This window comes from Bos javanicus, chromosome 24 (genome assembly GCF_032452875.1).
Source record: "Bos javanicus breed banteng chromosome 24, ARS-OSU_banteng_1.0, whole genome shotgun sequence".
Taxonomy (NCBI): Eukaryota; Metazoa; Chordata; class Mammalia; order Artiodactyla; family Bovidae; genus Bos; species Bos javanicus.
In genome coordinates, this window is record NC_083891.1 from 42,467,083 (window position 1) to 42,494,630 (window position 27,548).

At 49.2% G+C, this 27,548-nt stretch overlaps 1 protein-coding gene across 3 annotated transcripts in view; it reads right to left on the reverse strand.

Moving 5' to 3' along the window:
* Nucleotides 1-10,337, reverse strand: part of PIEZO2 (piezo type mechanosensitive ion channel component 2) — a 252,316-nt gene extending 241,979 nt beyond the window's left edge. For all 3 annotated transcript variants that reach the window (XM_061399951.1, XM_061399953.1, XM_061399952.1), the window contains exon 1: nucleotides 9,476-10,337. In XM_061399951.1, the coding sequence (XP_061255935.1) occupies nucleotides 9,476-9,539 (64 nt within the window). In that variant the 5' untranslated portion in view covers nucleotides 9,540-10,337. The remainder of the gene's footprint in view (nucleotides 1-9,475) is intronic.
* Nucleotides 10,338-27,548: the final 17,211 nt, after the last annotated feature.

The following is a 27,548-nucleotide window of genomic DNA, read 5'->3' on the forward strand; positions in this document are numbered from 1 at the left end:
GAACTGCGGTGATAGTGAAGGATGAGAGAGCCTGGCATGGTGCAGTCCACAGAGTCGCAAAGAGTTACACATGACTAAGTGACTGAACAACAACAATTCCAATGTGTTGACTAAAAGGTATGGTTTTCTAGTCATCCTTTCTAATATTGAAAGAAAGTGTGTGTAGAAATATTACTGGAGAATCAGGAAAATATTCCTTAGCCTGGAGCACCTTGTTTCTAGAGAGTGTAATTAAGGAAGAGTGTTTCCATGACTTGGCAAAGGCCCACAGCTCCTTATGAACAGGATGGAGACTTGGTCTTCAGACGTTCAGACCAGGCCACTTCCCAAAACACGTGCTGTGCAGATCCCCAAGCACAGCGGTGTGCTCCTACTGAGATGCCGGAGCGGCACCTGCCCGAAGGTGGGCACTGTCCTGGGGCAGCAGGAGGAGACAGGACTTGGGTTAGCTCAGATCTATAACCTGTTCCCAGGGCACTCTGCTTCCAACTTCTCAGCTTGCTAAGGTCCTCCATCCATCCTCCTCTCCTGCACCTGTGGCCAAAACTGCTGACTTGGAGGATTCAACCACAATGGAAAACAGATCAATTCGTGTGGTTCCAGGAGAGCTAAAAACATCTTAAAAAATAATATGCACTTCAAGGATGATGCTCTGGGCAAGCTCTACCATCTCAAGTGAGTTTTTCTTTCTCTATTCACTGCAAAGCAAGTAAAAGGTATTAATTGTCCTACTGAGGAAATTCACATTTAGGAAAGTTGCAGAGCATTCAGATCAGACCATCATGAATTTTACATTCAAAGATGTAAAAACCCAGAGCGTAAGATGCTAGACTAAACTTTTTTTTTTCAGACTTCTGAGATATTCAAGGGAAAAAACTTAGCCCGTGAATTCATCATCAATCAATCGGCATTATTTCTTCCGTGTTCACTGTCGGTCACAGCCCTGGCCGGGCAGCTGAAGGGCAATGTTGGGACACATCTTTGCAGTTCAAAAACCTACAAATACCTGTTTACTATCTACTATGTGTTAGGTAGTAGGTTTAGTGCTGGCGATGGCATGAAAGATCACACAGGGTACTGGAACTTGCAGACACTTGGAAGGGAAGAGAGAGATCATGTAACTCAGTACATAAGTCTGTGATTATATAAAGCCAAGTGGCAGGGGAACACAGAGGAGATGGCTCAGCCTGCCTAGAAAGAAGGACTAAAGGTGAGCAGATGTCCCCTTGTTTCCAAGGCAAAAAACAAGCAATGGCCCAGAGGCCCCGTAGCCTATCCGACTTGAGGGGCATCCAGACATTCCTTCAATCAGGCCTTCTTCTGTAGCTTCCTTGAAGTTGATTGCAACTGCAGTTTAAGGAGTAGGTCCTCAGACTCCCCCCAGACAATAATAATGCCTAAATTCTGAGCCTACACCTGACAAGGAGACCCACATTTTATTAGGTATTTACCACAGGCTAGGCACTGCACCAAGAGCTTCAAAAGTACTGTCAGCAATGCTCTGAGTTAGATACTACGACTAACAACTTGGTTTACAAGGGAAATCACTGAAGAACAGAGAGGTTAAGCATTTTGATGAATGTCACACAGCTAGTATGACAGGCCAAGATTGGTATCTAAAACATTCAGACTTTACAACCCAGGCATTTCCCCTTAGACATCAGAAACCATGCACTACAAATAAGAGAAGGAGGAAGAGAAAGAACTTCTGTGTTCTTTCCTGTGTAAGGAGCTAGCCCTGTGAAGATGTGCGTCTTTTGGCACCAGAGCTCTTCTTGGTGAAACTCCAAATGCCCAGGGGCATTCTGGTCCCCTAAAAGTAGCCATGACATCTCACCCAGCGTCCATACCCCACGTTGTCCCATTCACCCAAGATGCCCATCCCACCCCAGCTGGGTGACAGGAGTGTAACAAGCTGATTGAACAAATCACATAAACACAAGGATGAGGAACTGTTGTCTTATTTTTCCACAAATATCTACACTTTAGATGAAGGAACTTTTGGCTCACACAAACGTGGTGGGAAGTGAGCAGAAGCACAGGAGCCCCTCCTAGAGGTGGGCGTCTCTGCAGGGAGCAGCTCCCTGAGTTTTCCTGGCATCCTGAATCCAGAACCGCCACTGGGAGGCTCCACGACCAACAGCTGGGCCAGAGCCAGCTCTGTGTTTCCCCTTCCTTACCCCCTCACCCCCAGACGCTCCCACACACGTTCCTCAGGCTCCTGTCTGTATAAACTGGGGAACCCGGGCCGCCCCTTTGGAGGTTAGAGCGCCTCCTCTGGGTCACAGTCTGCCCCTCACATGTGGGAGCTGCTGGAACTCCAGCCTAGAAGCCGGGGGCGGAGTTCCGCGAAGATAGATCCGCAGGTCTGCAGGCACCTAAGCCACCCTCCCCATAGGAGGCAGAGACCGACATCTGGACATATATTCCCCGTCTCTCCTTCTCACCCCTGTGGCAGAAGCCCCTTCCCCGATCCTCAGCTGAGCTCACACCAGCCCAAACGAAGATGACATTCCCCAGACTCCCGAGCAGTCAGAGGTGAATGACATTATCAGGGTCAGGCTCCTGGGATGTGCAGAGCAGTGAATCTCGTGACCTCCAGGCTGTGTCCTGGGAAGGTGGGAAAGGGGTCCCTCCCGTGTGTCCTCCTTCCGTCCTCCAGCTGGAGTGGACGTGTGACCAGTAACTTGAACCCCGGGAAAGGATGCAACTCCTGCGGCAGAACAGAGCGCTGACCGCTGTCCTGGACCACCTCCCAGAGCACAGAGAGCATGCGCACTGCATCCCGACAGTGAGGCGAAGAAAGTTCATTCATCTCAGCCTCAATACCCTGCTAACCTACATTGACAAGGGGACGCGTCTTTGCTTCGAATGGACTGAAAGGGCCATCTGTCACCTAAAGAAAGCATCTCCTGGCTTCAAGCCAGGCCTGCGCACCTGCTGGGTCAAGGCCACGCCTGGTGGGGAGGTGGGCGTGGCCATGGGGCTTTGGCTGATTGCTGCGCTGAGGTTGGACGGTGATGGACGGGAGGAAAGCTCAAGGTCTCGGGACCACTGAGTAGATTGCGGGAGTGGGCGGAAGGCTTCCAACAGTGGAAGGCACGTGGCTCAGCACACGGGAAGGACGGACAGGGCCCAAGAGGCCAAGACAGAGACTTGAGGCTCCCTGGCACTGCAGGACACACAGGGTGTGAACACAGGCAATGCTTCTGTAAACTAGGGTGAAAGGGCAAACACAAACGTAGGTGGACATCTGTGGATGTGATGTGTGATCTGGACAGAATTTCAGTTTTGGGCAGTGGTACCCAATGTCTCACCAGAAATGTGCAGGGTCAGCAGTGCAGGAAAGCTTTCACTGAGCACACAGGAGGTGTCTGCAGGGCAAAGACAGGGCCTGGCAATGATGGAGTCAAGTCTAAGGGTAGGGAAGGGGCAGTTCAAAGGGTCAGAATCCTCTGAGTTTGGTCACAGAGTGAATAACTCCCTGTGAGAGAGGTGGAGGCTCAGCATAACCTCCACCACCATCCCTAGTCCCCCGTGACTGGTGAAATCGCCACAGAAAACCGGGACTAACCACATGGATACACAGCTTTGTTCTTCTTAATGAAAAGTGTGGAAAACTTGAAACTCATACAGAAAAAAGTTGAATATCCCCTCATCCTGTTGCGCTGTATGTAGTCGCTCAGTTGTGTTCAATTCTTTGTGACCCCATGGACTGTAGCCTGCCAGGCTCCTCTGTCCATGGGATTCTCCAGGCAAGAATACTGGAGTGGGTTGTCATGCCCTCCTCCAGGGGATCTTCCCAACCCAAGGATCAAACCCAGGTCTCCCGCATTGCAAGTGGATTTTTTTAACCATCTGAGCCACCAGGAACACCCAAGAATACTGGAGTGGGTAGCCTGTCCTTTCTCCAGGGGATCTTCACAACCCAGAAATCAAACCAGGGTCTCTTGCACTGCAGGCAGATTCTTTGCCACCTGAGCTGGCAAAGGGAAGCGCTATAATATTCTAGTTTAATGCAAAAGTATGACCACCAGCAAAGCGGAAAAGAAGAATCCAACAATAGCTTATGAATCAGGAACTAGCACCATCCCGCACAATGAAAGAAGGCAGATAAAAATCTGTATATTCTGCAGGAGCCTGGGAAAACATTTTAAAATTGCTAGTATACTTAGTTGTTTTAATCTACCAATAAATAGGAAAATGCATATTTGCATGTTATCATTCCTAAATTCCCATTAGATAATTATTGGACAGTTCAAAAATTATGAAATTGCTAAAACTGTATGTCTGATATGCTCTTTACACAGACACTTAGCATGTGGTCTTCTCATTTTCTTGATCCTGCCATGTCTGAGTGGGTCTAAAAGGCCATGTGAGGGGCTGATGAAAATGACAAGCTTCCTCTAGGTTTATCTCTTACAGCCAAATATTTTTTAAGTGTTTTCCAATTCAACCTTGTGTCTAGCCTCCATTCAATCAGATATTTGCTTTATTTTGTTGACCTGATTCCTCATCCTCAAACAACTGTTTATATCTGCAAATCCTACAGAAGTTAGTTTTACATTCTATGCATCCTATCATCATATGTTTCTTCAATCAAGCACTCATTAACCATCTGGCTACACTTACACTATTCTAAGTTCTCCTGGACATTTATGGAAAAATTATAGTGTGATATACATGCTGTTACTATGCAACTTCATAAACAACTAACTTGTACTAGCACGAGATCTAAAAGGGAAAAGGCCATGTAAACACAAATAAAGGAAAAAAATAAGATCACATTAAAGGCTATGAAAATGGTGGTATAGCATCAGGAAGACAAAAGTAAACTGTCAGTACAGTTCTAGGGAGAATCTATTATTTAATCAGAATGTGATGCAGATATACAAACTACTAAACAAACTGGCAGAAAAGTCCTGATTATTAGAAATTCTCCTGCCACACACAAACCAACTTGCAATGGAACAATCTGGCTCTAGATTTCGGTACCAAACTCTTTTCATACAAACCCTATCTACACAGCCCAGGCTCCTATGACTCACGGTCTGTTAACTTCTGCCTGGACCTCCCTCACACCTTCCTGCCACTCTCCTCCCAAAGGCAGCCAGGATCCCTCCCTCTAGGAGAACCTGCAGTGTGTCAGGCGTTACCCAAGACGTGCAGGGCACACTCTCTCACAACTAACCAAGGAAGGAAGTGTTAACATCTCCAATGTGCAGAAAGAAGACAAAAACAAACAGGCTGAACCAGCTCTGTGATCAGAGGCAAGATCTGAATGGAGGTCTCTAAAATTGTGGAGTCACCAAACCCTCTCCCCAAAGTTATCTCTGATGATAGGCACACATGGCCTGTAGAGGGACAGACCAATGACAATCTATGGGGTGGACACATGGCTCCAGCTTTCACTGCCCGACTAACAAAATCCTCTTGCCTGCCTATGTTTATGAAATATTTTATTTTAGGTTTAAGCTATACATTCCTGATCCTTTTCACTGGCACTCTTGTCCTTGCTGAAAGTAATAAATAGTATCTATCTGTCTAAGCTTCAGAAGGTGTGACAGAAAAGAAAGCGATTTCAAACTGCCAAAGCTCGCTTCATCAGCTGAGACCTCCTCCTCCATCTAAGAGCTACAGCAGAGGCAAGGGGGAGACCTTGCTCAGGCTTCACTGGTAATTCTTGGAGTATGTGTAAATGTGGCTGCAAAATGACACATGCTGCAGGGGCAATATATTACGCAATAGGGAGGAAATTATATTCAGATACGGCCACATGCATGCATATTCCAAAAATGACTCCATGGTTTTGCTCACTTTAAGCCAACTATCTCTAAAGGGAGTTTTGGAGATTCTTGCTGGATTTATGAGATTATCCAAGTGGGACTTGCCCACATAGCACTAACTGGTTGGCTGGTTCTTTTTGTAACTAACAGTCTCCTATGTGGCTCTGGTCACTTCGTTTAGGGGCATCATAAGTTCATGGTGCCCTGTGGCTCTGCCCCTCCTGGCCAACCCGTTCTGTCCAAGCTAGGTTCCCCTCTCCCCAAAAAATAACGTTAAGTCAGCTCTTCCAGGAAAGACATGAGGAGACTCCAGGCAACAGCAGCCAAGACGGAACGAGTGGTCAGCAGCATGCCAACCATCTCCCAGCCCTGGAATGGACTCAAATGTAGACTTAGAGTTGAGCGGGATGGTGGAGTCAGGCTAAAAGATAATATACATAAAAAATTTCTAAAGTGCTCAATGGTGACCAGATATTATTATGATTATTAAAGATTGCATAATATAATGGAAGGGTTTATCTAGGTTCTCCTTTGTGTACAGTTTGAGGAAAAATAATCAGGGTGGCTACTCAAGCAGTCACAGACAGTTTTGGAGATCTTCAAAATGTTCATTTACTATTGATATAGGAAAATCTGTCACTGGATGTCTACTTTGGATGCTAAACAACATATTACATCATACTATATTATATTACATTATGCTACGTTATGGTTTTGTTCTGCTTTAAACACTCAAGAGCCACCTAATGCCGGCTTGAAAGAGGACTGATTTCACTTATTGTTTCTCTGTAACAGGACAAGAAAGAACTCTTAAAACATCAGATTAAGCACAATGGCAGTTAATGTTTAGCAACCATCCTTAGGGGAAGAGAGGTGGACATCCATCTGCAGAAACATTTCAACATGGATGGTGGAGGGGTGGATAAAAGACAAAGGCCTGAGCTTCTGCAAAGGCTTAGCTTTGAAGACTGCCTCCGCCAGTTACAAAAATAGACAACTAAAACGTAAAAATCGATTCTAATGGCAAGCGGATCACTGCACTCTCCATGTCCAGGATATTAGGGAAATCTGAATATTTGATTTAGTAGCACCCTGGGAGCCGGGGAGCCTGAAAACCCTCAAATAACCTTGAAAATATCCACTTCCTGTAGAAGAGAATTGAATGCCTACATCAGGCGACACCCACCCAGCAGCCTCGCGTCCTGCAGTTAAAGTACAAAGACTAGAAGGCGCGCAGCAGCCGTCGGAAGTGGGTTGTCTTTCCTCACCAAGCGGCGAGGGGTCAGTGGCGGGAGTCAGTGCTCAGGTCCTCCCTAGAGCTCCGCTCTCATCCAGGCCGTGGGGCGGGTTGGCGGGGTGGGGCGGAAGTCTGAGGTCCGAGGTCTCAGACCTTCCCCTTCCTCTCCAAGGGAGGGGGAGCAACGAGAGATAACCTAAGGCCCCACCCAGCGCCAGCAGCCCGCCCCCACACACAGTCACACTCGCACGCCCCAGGTGCGCAGCTACACACACACACACACACACACACACACACACACACACACACACACTCTCGCACACCCCGGGTTCCCCTCCCTGCATCCGGAAGGCTGAGGGAATCCTGAGGATTGGGCTGGAAGGGGAAGGCGGCGAAGCTAGAGCCAGGATGCTGGACCGCGGGCGGCCGGGTCGTCCTCGGTTCCGGGATGCCGCTCTCCCGCCGGGAAGGTCGGGGACCCGTGGGGCGCACGTGCGAGTCCCCTCCCCTATCGAGCCTGGCTGGGCCCCAGTGCGCCCCCGGCGGTGACCGCATCGCGGGGCTCAGGGGCGCTGGGAGGAGGCCAGGGGAGGGACGAAGCGGCCCCGAACGATGGCGGGATCCCACCCACACGACCGTTGTCCCCGCTCCTACAGGCGCCCCGAGGAACCTGTGGCTCTCGCCTCGAGCCTCGGGCTCCAAATCTGGAAAGTGCCCGGTGCCCGGCCCTCGAGGGCTCAAAGCTAACCCTCCTGCAGAACGGTTTTGCGGTGTAGACCCCCAAGATGAGTTGGAATGACGCGACCCCACCCCAGAGGCCGCGGACCTCCAGGGGAAGTCGGCAGGCTCTGCAGCTGCCATGTTCAGCGCGAGGTCGCCGGCCATCAGCGGGTAATCGCTGCTGTCCTGTCGCTCCGCTAGGTGTGCGTCGCAGGTAACCACCGGCAGTCCCCAGGAGCTGCCACCCCTCCGAACCTGGGGGGGGGGGGGGGGGCAGGGAGGTGGGGCCGGAGGACGCGCAGGATGGGGCAGAGCCACTCCCCACCTCACTGACTACACGAGTCGGCCCCACACCGAAAGCCCCCGCTTAAGCCGGGCGCGGTGTCAGGCCCTGCAGAGACACGCGGTCCCTGGACAGGACGCGACCTGAGAAGCAGCCGCACAGTGTCCCTGATCGATTTCCCAAACTGGCGGGGACAGACGCCCATAGGAACTTCGTGGGAGCCGCGCTCCTCGCCGGCAGAGCGATGCTCAAGGACAAAGATGCCCGCAGAAGGGTCCTGCCCGGAAACTCGAGTGGCAAAGAGGCCGCGACCGCCTCCGCGCTGGCCCCTCCTCCTGCCCAGGGACCAGGCCTCTCGCCTCTCCGCGAGCCTTCTCGGTTTTCCGCTCAGGTTTCTTGTGTGTTAATACTCGGCCCCATAATCCCCCCAGGAGCTGGGGTCAGCCCTCAGGAAACCCACCCAAGCCCCCTTCCGATAACGTCCCTATTTAGCACAGGTGTGACCTTGATCCTCCACCTCTCGCAAAATGGACAAAGGTGGCTTTTTCCGCCTGGGTCTGGCTCTCCTTGCAAACGCAATTGCTACTTGCTAAGACGTGTCCTCCTTTCTAGCTCCGGTGCGAACAGGTGAGGGCTAGGAGCCCACAGTCACCTTAGCGGGGTTCAGTGTGGCACTTCTACTAGAGGAGAAATTGGGCCCCTCTGACTCCAAGCCCGCGCCCCGCGGGTGTCTTAAGACCTGAAGGCCGGTGGCTTTTCACGCCCTACCGGCCGCATAAAAACAGTGAGATCCTTGCCTGGGAATCCGGGAGGCTCCCTCTGGCCTCGCTTAAACCTCGGAATCCCAGCGCAGCTACAGATCAGTCTGGACCGCGCGGGAGCGGAGCTGGGCCTCCGTTTCTGCAGCCTCTGCGTCCAGCAGTTTTGTTGTAGAGGCTTTTGTGTGAGTAAAGCCAGCAACTTCAGGGCACCGCTTCCCTGCGCGACCCGAGTCCTTCCCTTCTTCCCCTCAGGGGCTGGGACACGGGATGGGGCAGAGGTGGCCTAGAAACCCTCTGGATGCGCCGAGCGTCCTTCGTCCAGGGACAGGGGGAGGGTGCTCTTGTACAAACCTGGGAAGGGGTCTACAACTACCTTCCAGGCGGATTCGCATCCATTGTGCACGAGTCAGCACTCCACAAAAATTTCCGTGTGTTACTAAACTCAGCTCCGTCTCCAGCACTGGCCGATCTGGCCGCCCTGACTGTGAAGCTGGACGGTTAAGACCCTGATCATACAGACCCCGTTCGTGCGCCCCAGAGCGAGAATTGAAACTGCCGGGCTTCGGCACCCAGACCGCGGAGCTGACTCCCCGAACCGGGTCTCGGGCACTCGAGCTGGTGATCCGGGTTTGCTCTGAAGCCCGTCCCCTCCCCTCTCGTGGACCCTCGGAGAGAGGGAAACACTCACCTACTGCCAGGCAGATGGGGAGCAGCAGCCTGAAGACGAGCCCGCACACCACTTCCGAGGCCATCGCGTCGGTCCCGCGAGTCCGAGCAAAGGGTCTCTAGGACTGGGGTGCCAAGCCCATGCCCTCTTAGGGCCTCCTGCGGCCGGCGGCTCGCAGCCGCCTGAGCATCGCCTCGGCTAGAGCCGCGGCGCCGTGCGCCCCGAGGGCGCGCTCTCCGCTTTCCTGGCCGCGCCTCTCCGCTCTCCCGGCCGCCGCTCACCAGGCCCTAGGAAGCCCCTTCGTCGGGCGCCCGACCCCTCACGCCCGGCCCATCCAGTGTGGACTCCCCGATCCGGTGCCGGAGGTTTCTGCAGCGGATGCCAGAGGCTGGAGCCGGGGACCAGGCACTTCGAGAGGGTCCCGCGAGGCGGCGCGGCGAGAAAAGGGGAGAGGAGGGCGTGCTGTCCTTTTGGCGACTCCCGGGATGTCGCTCACGGGCAGCGGGGAGCCTTCTCCGTGGAGTCTTCTCAGAATAGAGGTGACGGCGCGGCCCTCGTTCGGCCTGAGCTCTCGGAGCGGCCCTGGCCCCGAGCGGCCCCGCGGTGGCTCCCTCCGCGGTCTTCGGTTCAGCCTCTGCGCCCCCGGGCTTCGGGCCGGAGACAGCGGCGCGCTGGCGGCCGGACTCGCGTAACCATTCCCGACTGCTCGGGGCTCCCTGACGGGTCGGCAGCGGGGCGCGCGAAGGGGCAGCCTCCACTCGCTCCTCCTCGGCCTCGACTTAAAGGAATAAAATGAAAAACGAACGCCGCCCGGCGGCCAGCGCGCCCCCGCCCCGCGCAGTGCAGCCTCGCCCTGGCGGCGCAGCCCCGGCTCCGGGCGGGCGCTCACTTCTCCACCTTCAATGAAACTTTCGAAGCCGCGCTCGCGGACGGGCGTGCGCGCCGGCCAATGGGAGGTGGCTCGGGCGGCGCGGGGTCCCGCCCCTGGACGGCTGGAGGCCGGCGCGGGGACCCAGCGCAGGGAAGCCCCCGCCTGCGAGCGGTGGGCTTGGCGCGCTCGCTCCCCGGACCCTCAGCGCCGCTGGATCCTGTCCTTTTGCAGACTGAAGGAACTATCCGTTCCCCAGGGCGCGGCCCTGAGCTCACCCCCGCGCCCGGGGAGTCCTTCAAGGCTCCAGGAATTGTGCACAGGCGACAGGAAAGCAGAAGTTGGCGCGACTGTCACTGTGCTAGGTCCACACGTGCCCACATGCACGCACTGAGAGGAAGAAAAGCAGAATTCGTCCAGACCAGTGTCCCTGCGCATTCTGAACGGAGCGAGAAGTTTCAGCTTTGACGGGGCTCTGGGAAATCCTGGGTCTTTCCAAATTCATTGGGTCATTGGGAAATCTGCGAGTGGACATAGGGATCAGATGTGCGCCCACTTAGTAGATTTTGGAGACGTCTTGTTTTCGCCTCGGGTTTGTTGCTTGTCGTGGCCCCTGGGAAGAGAGTATACTGTTTCTCTTCTCTACTCATAACCCCTGTTTTCTCTTTCTCTAGGTAAGATCTAGAGACACCTGGTTCTAGCTGGGAGATGCTCTTTTCTCAATTATCCAGCAGTTTTGTCACTGAGGGGACCCTGGAGACCTGAAACAGGTGATCTGACCTATAGGGAGGACCCTTCAAAACTGGCATTTCCATCAGGAGGACAGAGAGGCAAGAATTTGACTTCCACCAGCCTTCTGGGCTTGAACTGGCGTTTGATGATGGAAAAGTCTACTGATGGAAATTTACACAAACCTTAGTTCTCTGTGATAACCAACAAGGTCTCCCTTTAGAGATACAATAACCTTGCCTTTTGAGCCCAGATGTCTTCACAAATTCCCTGAGAAAGACAAATACACTGTGAACCAACACTTTTTTATGAAGCCTGATGCAGTCAGATCTTGCAAAGACACAGGGAAACTTGGACCATCCTTGTATTCTAGAATCCTCAAGAAGTTTCGCCACCGGAACTCCAAATGTCAATGTACACTACACTAGGCCTAGAAAAGATAACAGGAACTTAAGCAAATCATTGTCCTCTCCCAGGAATTGTGTTTTGTAGAAGCCTGATGACAATCTGCACCTATTTTCCAAGTCTAGCACTGTGATGCTCATAGGTGGTATCCTCTGGCTCTCCCTCAATCTCTCTGGTACAACTTGTTTTGGGAACCCAATTAGGAGGTCACAAAGCCCTCCTGAATTTTATGTAACACTGTGTCACCACATGAATTCTCAGTTTACTCTGAATATTTCGTCGTGTTCTTGGTAGGTTTCCAACACTGTCATTTTCTTGTTGTTGTTCAGTCATTAAGTCATGTCCAACTTTTTGCGACCCCATGAACTGCAGCACACCAGGCTTTCCTGTCCTTCATTGTCTCCCAGATAACTCAAACTCATGTCCATTGAGTTGATGATGCCATCCAAACATCTGTCGCCCCCTTCTCCTCCTGCCCTCAATCTTTCCCAGTATCAGTGTCTTTTCCAATGAGTCAGCTCTTTGCAACAGGTGACCCAAGTATTGGAGCTTCAGCTTCAGCAACTACAGTCCTTCCAATGAATATTCAGGGTTGATTTCCTTTAGCATTGACTGATTTTATCTCCTCACAGTCCAAGGGACTCTCAAGAGTCTTCTCCAATTCAAAAGCATCAGTTCTTCAGTGCTCAGACTTCTTAATGGTCCAACTCTCACATCCATACATGACTACTAGAAAACCATGGCTTTGACCATGGTCAAATAGTCAAACAGGTCTCGGTCCAATGGTCTATGGTCAAATGGTCAAACAGGACCTAGACCTGTCTAGATGTCCTCCAAATCACTGTCTCATATACCCGGTTAGGAGAGGCACGATCTTCCCTAATCCACCTCCTGCTTGTCCTGTCCCTCTGTGTACCAAGTTGACCATTTGGTCTTTAGAGACTTTAAGACCTAGATCCCACTTCTTCGTCCACCCACATATACACTCAAGGAGTTTCAGTTGTCTGCATTTTACTAGAAGGTGTGCTCCCCCTGGCTGCATGCTACAGGCACCTGGGATCTCTCCATTAAACCAAAGCCCTTGATTTTGACTCTGACTTGTTCTCGGCCCCCACACCGGTGTGCTTGGGAAAGCCAGGAGATGGTGCTCAGGTGTGCAGTCAGAGGAGAGAACCACTGTACTCATTCACATGTCAGAACTCCGGAAACAGACCATGGTTTTCAAAACTTGCCTCGCCCAAACAACGCCACCTTTCTGGAGCTGTGTTTTCATACTGTGATGATACAGGTCTTCATGGCAGTAGTCAGTGCTGTTGTCTTTACAAGGGCTGTTTTACGCTAAAATTTCCCCAGTATGAGGAGCAGTAGCTAATATCTAGACCAGTTGATTTTTAAGGATTTTCTGGCCCACAAGACATGGCTGCCCTTGGTGAGGAGCCCTGTTTGGCCAGCCACTTTCATCCTCCATCTGAGCATGATCTTGCCTGAAACCTGGCACAAAGTAGAAATGCTTTAAGGAGAAAATCAACTCCATTGGATACTCATAAACACAGCATTTTGATATCTGATGAGCACCTAAAGCATATAACGCCAACTTTTGCCCACATGATGAATCAGGCACTGGTCACTCCAGGCATCTCTGCATCCACATGGATGGGTCATTACTGACACTTTAATGCCTCAGATTCCTCTTCCATACCTTAAGGAAAGCCATACAGACTAGCTCATATGAAGCGCTACGTAGATGGAGAGAACCCTCAGAGATGCCTGGAGCACAGTCATCGTCCGATGAATAGTAGTGGCTAATATTAGTATTAATGCTATTGCCATTGCTATTACTGAAAAACAAGAACTATTCCTGCATTTCTGAGGCTGTTATGCTGAAATACCATAACCTGCTCTCAGAAAGATGTCCTGGCCTTAGTAATGTGTTAAAAACTGCCCCCCCGCCACCCACCGAGAGACATTCTTCTGAGTGTTTGAGATTTAGCCACAGAGAATATGTCGCTGTGGCTTCTGTGGGTTTCTTCTCAGCTGTGGGTTTCGTCTCACCTGTTAGGCTTCATCTCTTCTGAACTTGGTCTGATGCTCCCCCCGTTGACAAAATCACTCAGAAACACCATCCTTGTCCCAAAGGCTAATTTTCTCTACTGTGCTCAAAATGCAAACACGGAGTTAATAACCTTTTTCAGTCTCAAATGGTAACTTCACCAGTGTTTCCCAGAGGAGTATGAAAGTTGTCAACTTGGCATTTTCTTCCCCCAGTGAAATCTGCCAAGATCCATAGGCGCCATTGAGCCTGCAGAGAAAGTGTTGCCTCCAGCCAACTTAAGGTCCTCTTCTCCCATCAGTAATGTGTGTTCTGTCGACATATGTACTCACTTCATATTTTCAGAGATTCGCATTTCTGTGTTTTCATTTGTAAGCCATAGTATTCATCTAAAAGTGATTTTAGTTAGAAGCCACGTGGTTTTTGGCTCTTAAACTTGAAAAACTTGGAAGCAGAATGAAAGCCTGTCTTCTCTTTGCTAATATATTCTGTGGTTACACTTTTTAAGCTGTCAGTTTGATGTTTACAGCTGAAGTATTTTTAAGGTCTCCGAATTCCAAAAACCTAGACACCTTCTAATAATTTGTGGGAGGCATCATTGTGCTCTGCTTCTTCTAAAGAGGTTCTCCCCTAGATGTTCTCCCCCACAGTCATCTACAGCAAAAATGAACAAAATCCCTATGTGTATCCCTGCTTTACCATCTGTGGCATCTGGCCCTTACCTGCCATCTTTCTGCAGGATGTACAGAAGTTTACACCTTGGCCTGAAGTGCAATTTTTAAGTTGTCATGTGGATTCAGAATCTGAAGCCGACTGCTGGTTTTGTGTCTGATGATCAAGAACTTTGAAAAATCAGCCAACTGACATGTCCATGCCTTAGTTTTCAATCAGATTCTAGGTTTTCAGGGCATGGGTGGAATTCCACCTGTAAAGCAAGCTATGAAGCAGGCTATACAGCAAAATATCGTCTCCAAATTGTGTTCTGGTTACTTGCTTCAATTACACACACACACATACACGCACAGACACACATACACAAATATCTATTACAGGGTAACAAGATCTCATGTGAAAATAGAGGAGCATGTACAGTTCTATCTGTTTTTGCAGGGCTGACACATAAAGGAAGCAACTATGAATCCATGGGGAGGGTGCTCTGCGGAGGCCGGTGACTCACCTTGGGCACTGGTGCCCAGATGGCTGACTCTAAAACATGGGAACCACCATGTATTATTCACAGTCGACACCAGGTTTCTGAGCAGATTTTTATCTCGGGATTGTTTAGCTGCTTTCTGTGTCATTTCTACTGAAGCCTTTGGAGAGGCTGAGGGCTTCATTTCATCCAGAAAGACTAAATTAAACTCTGGAAAGAGTCTAAAGGGAATTTGGGGAGCAATTTAACAGTAAAACGTAGTCACTCAAAGCAAGTTACTAAACAAAAAATTTGCAAGTTTTTTTCTTTACTTGGATCCACTGAAACAGGAAAAGTTTCCTTGTCCATATTCTATAGACATTTATTAGTTAATAAATGCACATTTCAAAATGACTTGGATTCCAGTTGCATTTCCTGGAACTCCATCAGGATTTCTTAAATGGTCTTTGAAATGTGAATATTCTTGGTGAGTCAAAGTGATTTTCATTCTTGGCTCTTAAGAACTTTGGGATGTGTGTTTGTGTGGGGTGTGTACACGTTTGGGGAATGGCCAGTTCTAGTTACTGACATTAGCCTACATTAGCTTGCAACTGGGACTGTCTCAGGCCCTTCAGTAACTAAGTCAGCAAGGGCAGAGCTTCCTTCACTTATTCTCCTGCAGCGCCACCTTTTGGCTAAAAGTATAATGAAAAATACAAGTGCCCAAAGCGAGACATTAGGCACAACCAACAACCCTCTCTTGCAGCCAACAACAGGCTGATGGGCTCAAACACTCAGCGGCGCCTTCATGCAGAGACCATCTGGTAAAGACAGACATGAATCAATCACTGTAGATAGGGAACCAGGCCCATGCGCAGAGGACTGAGCGGAAGAATCAGGTACCACAGGAGAGCGTGGTGGTGAACCTCGCTTGTTCTCATTTCTCCAGAAGGTGGTGCTTGCTGCACTTTGAAGTGTGGCTGTGGATTCTGCAGAGTATAAGCTCCGTGAAGGCAAGAACTCTCTTCTGTTCATTGCTGTGTGGCTGGAACCTGAGATAGGAGGTGGCCCAGAGCAGACCCTGAGTAAATGCTTGTTGAATGAGTGAAGGACTTATCCAGACGGGTAGAGAAGGAGCAGCACCCCAGGCTGACTTTTCCACGACTTTTCAGCAGATGGATGGCGTCAGCCATTGTGAGCCCACAAGCAGAGCAGACGTTATTGACTCTGAAAAGCCCAGTCATGTTTCTCGATCGATCAGCACAAACATCTCCAGTTCGTCCAAGGATGCGATAAACATCATGGGTTTTTCCAAGATTGTTTTAGATCCTTCAAACAAGTGTTTGCTTGTTTGTTTGGGGATGTGAGGAAATGGTCCCTCTTACAAAAATAAATAAAAGACACTAGCTCCTTCCCCCCAGACTGAAGAGATTTGCTTCTGGGTCAGAATCCCCTGGTGGAGAGGGGTCTGAACTTCCCTGCCCACAGCTACCCAACGTTCAACTTTCCTTGCCTTCCTAACAGGGGAGGAAATGCCTCTTGTGATATTCTGTTTGGAAAAAAAAACTGAGAAAAGTGGACATTTTAAAAGCAAAACACACTACAAAATTTAAAAGCAATGAGCCAGGAATGGTATAGGATGTGTTGGAATTCTCGGAACCGAGTTAGATGTCTGCTGACCCAACACCGAGGACGACACCTGGACACACAGCTGGAGGGGAGGGGCATCACATCAAGTTCAAGGCCCTCTAGGGGTGGGGGAGGGGAGAGCTGTACCTGGTCAGATGGGTCCCCCACAGAGCCCCCCAGGAGGGAGCGGAGTACCTTCCCCACAACCCCATCCCGTCCCTCCTCACAACTGTGTGTCCAGGTGTCATCTTCGGTATTGGGTCAGCCTACATCTAACTCAGTTCCAAAAATTCCAACCACTCATATGATGGAAGCCTGGGAAGTAAAGGGCAAGGGGCTGAAAGAAGAAGAAAGCTGCGGCCAACGGGGGAGTCGAATACCCTCGATTCTGTGTGTTCATGTGCATTTGAACGAAGCACAGGTGAAGAGGTTGTGAATGTCTCCCTTTCCTTTGCCTCCAAATTGGGCTTTTCACCCCACTTCCCAGCTCACGTGGCATCTTGGCTGGGCAGGTGGACCTCTCCAGATGTCATGGCAAGCGTGGAGCAGAGTCAGGATTCATCTTCACCAAGATGGTGGCACTTGAGCCCTCGTGGGCAAGCACAGTGTGCAGGCCTGGGCTCAACCCTGGGGCCCCAGAGACACAGCCCCTGCATGATCTGCTCATTGTGGACCCACCTGTGAGTGCTGGGATGCAGGTTTCAACCATCCTGGAGAATCCTGGGGAAGGAGGAACCCGCATTGTGCAGTAATGTCGCCCTGCCCCCGGCCTGAGCTCAGGTAGGCACACCTGCCAGAGTTGGCACTGCCACCTGGCTGCCTGCCCTCCCTTTTCCTCCAGAGTCTCCTTCTTCCTTCCTTCCTGTGGAAGCAGGGGGTTGAGTCCAGGAGGCCCTCTCAGTCTCCACAGTAGAAAAACAAGATGTGTGTTGTGGGCGTGGAGGGGATTTGAAGTTAAACAGACCTACCTTCAAACCCCAGCTTGTGCACTTCCAAGCTTCAAGACGTGACAGTTGCTTAAAATGGTGTGGTTTTGTTTCTGAAACAAACAAAACAAAAAAATAATGAAGGTGAAGTGTGGCCATTGGGGCACTCAGCTCACCACCTGTGTGGAAAGCAAGGATCTGGCCACTTGGGTAAACAGCCCCTGGAAAGAACCAGGGTCCAGCCTCTTTCCCAGAAATGGTGCAGAGTGGGGAGGTGTCACCCAGACCTTGGGCTACAAGGATGATACCTGGCAACCTCGGTTCCTTTCCCTTAAAAGCTCAGGGTGCTTCTGAGATGTTATCTCATGAGTTTGCAATTCATTCCTGGGAGTTAGGTTGGAAGGGAGCCAGACAAGTTTCTAACCCGAAGATTTACTCAGAGCCGAAGATTGAAATGCCCTCTCTGCCAGTAGATGCACCTTCTGGGCGCAGAAACACTGCTACTCAGATCACACACAGGGAAAGTCAATGTGCAGATGAAGGTAACCACATCTTCCATGAGCTACGTGTTGTAACAAAAGTCTTCCTCCTTGATTTCTTGATGATGACAGTGTCTAGAGGGTTTTGCTCCCAGAAGCGCGGTGGGAGATTCGTGCCTACCCAGGTACTGAGTTGTCACAGATGTCGGCTTCCTCCCTGGGCACCAGGCTGTGATGGAGCACAACTGCCTTTTGAGAGCTCACTGTACAATGAACCCCAAAGTGACAGAGCCAGAAATCTGCAGTCCCCTCAAATACACAGGATAAGCCGCAGTCAACATAACCCCACTGCCCTGATGGAAGATACTAACACATCTAAACAACATGCCGCTAAACAGAACAGACATGTATGGAGGGCGAGGAGCAGTTCATCCCAGTGACCAGATAAACGCTGTGCCGTGAAACAGGAGGGGCGATCAATACCATCAGTAGCTGGTCCCATTAGCAAGGCATTTCCTAGAGGGAATGTTTCCTTGGACGGTAGCTTTTGGCACAAGGATACGCAGGTAAACATGAAGTCCCCAGGCTCACAGAGTCTGGGCCGGGGTGAGTCTGGGCAGAGAGCAGAGCCTATGGGGAAGAAGACGGCCCAGCTGAACAGAGCCTGGAGGTGGGGAGGGGAGGTTCCGCTGCAAGAGGTTGGCCAAGGGGGGGCCCTCGGGAAAAGAGGTGAAGGGAGGCAGCTGGGAAGATGTAAGGAAGGCTGGGGACTCATACACCCCAGCTTACACCTTGAATTTGACATCAACCATTCAGATGAGGAAGAATACTGTGGACCGGCAGGAACAGAATAAGGATGAGTTCTAGGCTGATTCGAAGACTCTCACACATATTGTTAAGTGAAAACCCAAATGGCAGAATATACCTATAGAATGACCCATTCTGTGTATAGAAGTGGGCCAAATAATAGCTGAGTCACATTTACAATAAAATAACCCAAATGATTTACAAGGATAAATAAAGGGTGCCTCTAAGTGTAGGCTGCAGTCCATGGGGTCGCTAGGAGTCAGACACGACTGAACAATTTCACTTTCACTTGTCACCTTCATGCACTGGAGAAGGAAATGGCAACCCACTCCATTGTTCTTGCCTGGAGAATCCCAAGGACGGGGGAGCCTGGTGGGCTGCCGTCTATGGGGTCGCACAGAGTCAGACACGACTGAAGCGACTTAGCAGCAGCAGCAGCTAAGTGTATAGAGGTGGGGAGGGATGTGGGAAGAACCAGATAGGAATCCTCAATATACCAGTTTTATGTTGTTCGGATTCTTGAATCACCTAAACTTATCGCATAAATAAATTCTACTAAACAAAAACCATTAAATGTTGTATTTTAAAATTGTATATAAGATAGTATTTTAGTAAATTCTAGAACAATGTAGTTCAGTTTAACAATGGATAAGAGCATACACTGTTAAGTAAAAAACACAAGGTATAGAACAGTTAATTTAGTGTCCAGTCTTTTGTGAAAGGAAGGAGAGGAAGTGTGTGTGTGTGTGTTTGCTTATTTATGTAAAAAAAAAAATAACAAGATGGATCATCAGAAACTGAGGGCTTATATGGGAGCAAGACTTCTCTGAGTGTACATTTTAATATAATTTTGATATGTAAATGGAACATATGAATATTTTCTATATTCCAAAAAGAAAATTTTAAGTATCTCTTTTCAGTAGTAAATAATTCTAGAACAGTAGAAGAAACAATGGTTTTCATCAAAAAGAAAATGCTCAATAACACTTTATTGATTTCAGACTATTCCCTTCTAATGTCGTTGAGGGCAGGTGACAAACCGCTCACAGGATTAGCTTTTGAGACAAGTAAAGCAAAGTTAGTCAGTCAGTCGTGTCCAACTCTTTGTGACCCCATGGACTGTAGCCCACAAGGCTCCTCTGTCTATGGAATTCTCCAGGCAAGAATACTGGAGTGGGTTGCCATTTCCTTCTCCAGGGGATCTTCCCAAGTTTGAGACAAGTATGTCGCATGAATTTTTGGCCCTTTAAAGGGCTGTGAAAGCAAAATGTCTTTTAATTTTAAAACAGTCTGTGCCTTTTCATATATGCATATTTTTAAAGTGACTCTAAGCTTTAGGACTTTTCATGTCTCATAACTAAAGGAAAGCTTTTTCTGACTTTCAAAACTATAAAAAGTTGAAAAGATTAAGATTATCTTATGGGGTTTGATGAAGTTTGTGAGAACTATGCAGCAATTTTGTGGCAGCGCAACCTGGAAGGCACCTAGGGTTTGGGTTGGTAATTACAAAGCTATGGTATTTCACATCATATTTGCACAGTTTTGTAACTGCCTTGTGCTCTTCTGCAGCCAAGAAGAAAAGTAGAAAACCGGTTTCCATCCCACTTTTTCCCAAAGAAAAGAGAAATAACACCACAACAGTGAGACCACTGTATTAAATTCATGTGAATTTGTAAATTCAGTGGATAAAGGTGCTCTTCTGAGCTTCGACGCTCCCTGGCCACAAAATGTTCACCTAATTCTCCATCCCACTTTTTCTTTTCCTACTCCCATTCTCCCTCTGCCTTCCTCCCTCATCCCAGTTCACAACTCTCACTATCAAGTTCAAATTCAACCTCCCCGGAGCATCTTAAAAAATGGGAACCGGCGGAACAAAAGTAGCTGAGGCTGTGCCATGAGAAAAGATGACAGAAGGAAAGATTTCTGGGGGAATCAAAGACAAACAGTGCTTCAGAGACACAGGGATCAGTAAGCACGAGTTCACTGGCCAGTGCATCACCGGCCACATGGACCACTTGCAGTTTGCATGTAAGGGGACAGCCCTGTGCTGCCCGCTCTCACCTCTCCTTCTGTGCTTCCACTCTCTGTCCCTCCCTCCTCTGTGACCCCACTGCCGCTCTCAGTTCAAGCTGCAGCCACGTGTGCTGCATGATATAGCATCAATACTAGAATCTCAGCCCATCCTCTCTGGCTCCTTTCACCCCCAAAAACCCGAGTGTGTCATTCAGAAGGGAAATGAGTGACCTCAGCCTAAGGAAGAGAGGCGGGAAGAAACCGTCGAAACTGCAGCACCTAGAAAACGTCCTTTGGGTTCTCTATATGCATGACTACACTCAATCCATTCAAGATACAGACACCAACCTCTAACACACTGACCCTATATTCAACTGATGTTTTATAAGAAAAGCCATGCTTCAGTTGCTGCTGCTAAGTCGCTTCAGTCATGTCCGACTCTGTGCAACCCCATAGACGGCAGCCCACCAGGCTCCCCGTCCCTGGGATTCTCTATGCAAAAATACTGGAGTGGGTTGCCATTTCCTTCTCCAATGCATGAAAGTGAAAAGTGAAAGTGAACTCGCTCAGTTGTGTCTGACTTTTAGCAACCCCATGGACTGCAGCCTACCAGGCTCCTCCATCCATGGGATTTTCCAGGCAAGAGTACTAGAGTGGGGTGCCACCAGTTGATGGACTAGGATTAATGTGATCTGCAAAGTAAAGGAAACCACACAGTCACCTCTGGTCCCATTCTTGTGTTTAAGTCACATGGTGACTCTCCACACGGCCCTCCAGGCCTGCGAGCCCAGAGGGAGAGAGGCAGGCTCCCAACCAGCCCCGAGCCCCACTGCATTGGGCAGCCGACATCTTTAAGTTCAGCGCTTGGAACACAGATGGTCTTCATAAAGTCTTACACCTATAATAGTAGCTTGTGATGTGTGACCCAGGCCCCAGGCACGTCCTGGAATGCGCACCCTCTCCAAGAGAGTGGATACTCAGTGTCTCTTGGAAGGTTTGTGTTTCACAGGCTGTGCTGCTTGGCACATCCTGGGATGTTCTGGGGGAGTCCGCCGCCTCCTCCCTCCACAGGCCTCTCAGGATTGCCAGCTGAAGAGATTCCCTGTGACTCAGACAGTCCTCCATCCCACACCTCCTGCAAAAACCATTAGGACTCTGCGCGAGGCTGAATAAAACTCCAAAGGATTGTCAGGTGATGACGCCTTTTTCCCTGATCGTCAGTCCTGGAATAACCTTTTCCGTGTCCAGGTCAGGCAGTTCCCCCTGGAAGCGCCAAACAGGAGTTCCAGCCCGAAAAACAGAAACACTGGGCTGCCCCCGAGAAGGAACCCAAAAGGCCCGCCCCAAGGAACGAGGCCACAAAGCCTCCAACTGCCTGCCCCTGCGTCCTGTCCTTCTCCTTCAGTCAGACACTTGGGTAACATGTGGCATATTCAGAGATGCTCCCTGAGCACCTACTGTGTCTTGGGCAGCCTCCTCCCCTCTCTCCCCACTCTGTAGGTAATCTCACCTGCCCCTGACCCCGTGAGATGCCCTGTGTACCTTCTCACACACCTGTACCTGCCCCGCCCCCACAGTCAGCCCTAAACTCCTTCAAGGGGGCAGACTGTCTCATGTGATGCAGGAAGTAGGTCCTCAGCCCGCAGTGGGCACTCGGGGAAGAGCTACTGAGCAAAGGTCCACTGGACGGGGGCTCATCAGCTCTCTGCTGGAAAAGAAGGTGGGAACAGTCTGCTTTGAGCTCTTCCTGTGTATCAGCCTTGTGTTCAGAAATGCATCTAGAAAATGACTTCTTCTAGTCCCAGCAACAGCTCTGCAGGACAGAAGCTACCATCACTGGGTCACAGACAAGTTTGCCCGGAGCAGGGCAGGTAACTGGGATGAAAATCCATCTCTGGTGGCAGAGACACCCCAAGGCTCCCCAAAGGAAAGTATGGGTGACCTGCAGCCAGCGTGACCCCTCACTCTGACCCCTGCAAGACTGTAGTGGACTCAGGGCTGGTGGGACATGAGGGGGAGGGTGACATGTGTCTAGGCTGAGTAGTGAGGTGCTGAGGGAGATGACGCTGGGCATCTGGCATCAGCTCATCTTTAGGAAGATGCAGAGGGGGCTGGGGGACAAGGTCAGTCCTGCGGTGGACACCAGACAAGCCCTGTGGTGGACGCCAGCTGCCCTGGGCATACCCTTGGAGGGGGAGGAGCCCACAGGGTTACAGACAGACGGGCTCACCCAGCTGTGGGTCAAGAGGATGATCCCAGCAGCAGTGGGGTTGGTCCTGGAGATAGAACGTGAACCAGATTTAGTGAAAACTGGCAAAGAGATGGATGAATGCAGGCTGATGGGCAGAGAGGGAGAGGGCTGGGTGCAGAGGCAGAGAGGCCCTTGGCAAGGGACTAGATGAATGTGACGAGTAAATAAAGCAACATGATCAGTACTGCTTTAGAAGAATGAGTTTGTGTGTGCTTACCAGGCAACCTTCTCTTTAAGGTTATGTGTCAGAAGGCAGGCTGGGCGATCACAGGGCCCCCAGCTCATGGCTGCAGGACCCCTGATGAAACCCCAGCCACTGAGCTTCCTGCTCCCCAACCCCAACTGCCTGTCCCTTGTCAGGCTTCCCTCTGGCTGAATTAACCCTGAGAAGCCGTTAGAAGACAAGGGAAGAGGCATGGAGCCAGGTTCAGTGAGGACCCTGGCCCCTGTCACTGATGGCAAGGCTGTGGCCAAACATGTATTGGTGATGGAGTCTTAAATTTAGGGGATTTGATAGAATAAGTGCTCATCTGGAGTTTGAGAAGGAGACAAACTTCGGCTCAACTGGCTCTCAACACAGGAAACAACACAAACCCAGGTCAAGGAGCCTTTTCTGTGTGTCCAGAAGCCGGAGGCCTTCCAGAACCAAGCCACTGCCCCTACAGGTGGCTGCTCAGGTCAGTGAGTGGCGGACAATACTGGCTCCAAGCATTGGAAGCCAGGTGATTTGCAAAGCACCACTCAGAGCTCCCGTCCAGCATGGGGGTCAGCAGGGGCGCCTGCAGTGGGGTACCAGCTGAGGCCAGAGCCAGGGTTTTGGAGTCAGGCCAGCTGCCATGGGGTGGGATTTTCTCCAGCACAGGCTGCCTGCTGGGTGTGGGCATGCGGCCGCTCCAACCCAGGCTGCTGTGTAGACAGATCCTGCAGACTAAGCTTGGAACTCAAGGATGCCTGTGATGCTGGTGGGGGACGGGGGGCGACGTCCAGACAACCATCTGTGGCACACCCCCCCACCCCGATGGCAGAACCTGACAGACACAGGGACGGCTTCACAGACTAAAAAAAAAAAAAAAAGACATTCTCTTTTTGTGGGAATTGGGCAATCTGAATTTTGTTTGTTTGTTTGTTTGAAAACCTCACTTCTCTCTTTCTAGGGAATTCTTAAAAGGAAAGAAGGGCTGTGTTACCTGTGGAATAAAATCTTCCTGTCATAACACCTGTGGTTTAAGAACAAATGGGAGAGAGAGAGAGAGACTGTAGAAGCCACTAGGGCATGAGCTGGCCCAGGCTTTGTGAACAAGAAACCCACAGCTAAATACAAGAAGGAATTTCTGGCCCAGCCCCATAAAACATGCAACAAAACCCAACGCTTAAATCTAGGCTGCTGACTCAACAGGGTGCAAAATTGAGTGGGCACCATGACTGATGGTCCTGTCAAGCTCTCGGCAGTTTTGGGGTTTGTTTGGGGCACAGCACCTCAGAGCCCATAAGTCACTGCTACCAAAGGCTGCGGGTGTGGGGAGGGGCTAAGACCCCTCTAAGCACACAGACCTTCTTTGTTGAGCCCAGCAGATTTCATGGCAGCAGACTCTCAAGCTCTCATTCCTCTTTGAGTTTACTTTAAATTTGACTCAGAAAAGAAAGAAATTAAACATTTCACAGATCATTTTAGGCTCACTTTTCATCCAGACTTTGTTATAGAAAAACAAATTCATTTTCAAGGAACACAGTCAGTCAATTCAGTTGCTCAGTCATGTCCGACTCTTTGAGACCTCTTGAACTGCAGCAGGCCAGGCTTCCCTGTCCATCATCAACTCCCGAAGCTTGTTCAAGCTCATGTTCATGTTGATGATGCCATCCAACCATCTCATCCTCTTTTGCCCCCTTCTCCTCCTGCCTTCAATCTTCCCCAGCATCACGATCTTTTCCAGTGAGTCAGTTCTTCGCATCAGGTAGCTAAAGTATTGGAGCTTCAACTTCAGCATCAGTCCTTCCAATGAATATTCAGGGCTGATTTCCTTTAGAATTGACTGGTTTGATCTCCTTGCAGTCCAAGGGACTCTCAAGAGTCTTCAACACCACAGTTCAAAAGCATCAATTCTTTGGTGCTCAGCTTTTTTTAGAGTCCAGCTCTCACATCCATACATGACTACTGGAAAGACCATAGCTTTGACTAGATGCAGCTTTATTGGCAAAGTAATGTCTCTGGTTTTTAATATGCTGTCTATGTTGGTCATAGCTTTTCTTCCAAGGAGCAAGTGTCTTTTCAATTTCATGGCTGCAGTCACCATCTGCAGTGATTTTGGAGCCCAAGAAAATAAAGTCTGTCACTGTTTCCATTGTTTTCCCATCTATTTGCCATGACGTGATGGAACTGGATGCCATGATCTTAGTTTTCTGAATGTTAAATTTTAAGCCAACTTTTTCACTTTCCTCTTTCACTTTCATCAAGAGGCTCTTTAGTTCCTCTCCATTTTCTGCCATAAGGGTGGTGTCATCTGCATATCTGAGGTTATTGATGTTTCTCCTGGCAATCTTGATTCTGGCCTTTGCTTCATCCAGCCCAGGATTTCAGGTGATGTGCTCTGCATATAAGTTAAATGAGCAGGGTGACAATATACAGCCTTGTCTTACTCCTTTCCCAATTTGGAACCAGTCCATTGTTCCATGTCTGGTTCTAACTGTTGCTTCTTGACCTGATACAGGTTTCTCAGGAGGCCGGTAAGATGGTTTGGTATTCTCATCTCTTGAAGAATTTTCCACAGTTTATTGTAATCCACACAAAGGCCTTAGCATAGTCAATAAAGCAGAAGTAGATATTTTTCTGGAATTCTCTTGCTTTCTCTATGATCCAAAAGATGTTGGCAATTTGATCTCTGGTTCCTCTGCCTTTTCCAAATCCCAGCTTGAACATCCGGAAGTTCTCAGTTCACATACTGTTGAAACCTAGCTTGGAGGCTTTCATAATATATGCTTTGCTTTAAAGAGACATAAGGTGACAAAGGTCTTTCATGATTCTAAAAGTGTTATCAGAACAATAAATCTATCCATTTGACTAATAGACCAGTTCTATCAGTAATAACGTTCTTCGGAGAAGGCAACGGCACCCCACTCCAGTACTCTTGCCTGGAAAATTCCATGGACGGAGGAGCCTGGTAGGCTGCAGTCCATGGGGTCGCTAAGCATCAGACACGACTGAGCGACTTCACTTTCAGTTTTCACTTTCATGCATTGGAGAAGGAAATGGCAACCCACTCCAGTGTTGTTGCCTGGAGAATCCCAGGAATGGGGGAGCCTGGTGGGCTGCCGCCTATGGGGTCGCACAGAGTCGGACACAACTGGAGCAACTTAGCAGCAGCAGAGAATAATCTACATCAAACATCTAAGAGAAGAATACAAATTAGCAAAACAACATGTGTTCCAAAAGTTTAATTATATTTTAGTTATTTATGCTTAAAATCCAGAATAGGAAGAGGTGGGTTACAAGTATAACAATAAATAAGCCAATTCATTCATGATACTTTAATCCATTAATGTACAACTAAATTAGAGCACTTAAAAGTCTAACCACCCTAAAACAGTATTTCTAGAACAACTAGCTTTAGGTTCCAATTCAGGTTATTAGGAGAAATGCTGATCCCACGAGTCCTCAGCCCCTCTCAAGAGAGCTGGAGTGTGGCGTCTGAGGGGCACAGAGCTCCCTCCAGGGTGACTCCCACCCTGGGGTACGGGTTGAGGATTCATTGCTGAGACCAAAGCTCCGGAGTGGGGAAAGGTCCTGGGAAGATGAGGCAGGTCATTGCTGAGACATGGGCTGGCGGGCGGTGAGGGAATGGTCCTGGGAAGAAGAGGCAGTCTTCTCCTGCAGGAGCCTGAGAAATATTTAGTTGAAAGACTGATTCATAATGCAAAGTGAATGTGCTTTCCCGTCATGCACAAATTCATAGATTATTTATCGCTGTTCATCACATGCCTTCTCTCCCACTAGGCTGCCAGCTCCAGGAGGTCGGGGGCCCTGTTGGCCTCACTCTGCAGGGCATCAGCTTGCTCACAGGGAGAGTGGAGTCTGGTAATTTGGAAGGATAGTAGGTACATGCGCCATAATTACTTACATTTCTAAGATCTGTGAGTCTTGGAATTTTGAAAAGGATGAATAAAATGGGACTGTGTAAGAGGAATAAGAAAATATATTAATAAACTCTAACTCAAAAAGATACATACATCCCAATAGCAGCACTGTTCACAATAGCCAAGACATGGAAGCCACGTAGTGTCCATCATAGACAGCAATGGATAAAGAAGACGTGGTATATATACACACAATGGAATATCACTCAGCCACAAAAGAATGAAATAATGCCATTTGCCAAAACGTGGATGGACCTGGGGACTGTCATACTAAGTGAAGTAAGTCAGACAAAGGCAAATATCATATGATATCTCTTATATGTGAAGTGTAAAAAAAAAATAATATATATATATACATACACACAAATGAACATATCTACAAAACAGAAGCAGACTCACAGATATGGAAAACAAATTTATGGTTTTATGGTTACCGAAGGGGAAGTGGGGAGGAGGAGGACAAATTATAAGTTTGGGATAAACAGATACAGAACCCTATATATGAAATAGATAAACAACAAGGTCCTACTCTACAGCACAGGGCACTATATTCAATATCCTGTGGTAAACCATAATGTGAAAGAATATGAAACACACACACATATGTATATATTTTTATAACTGAGTACTTTACTACACACCTGAAACTAGCATTGTAAATCAACTATACTTCAATA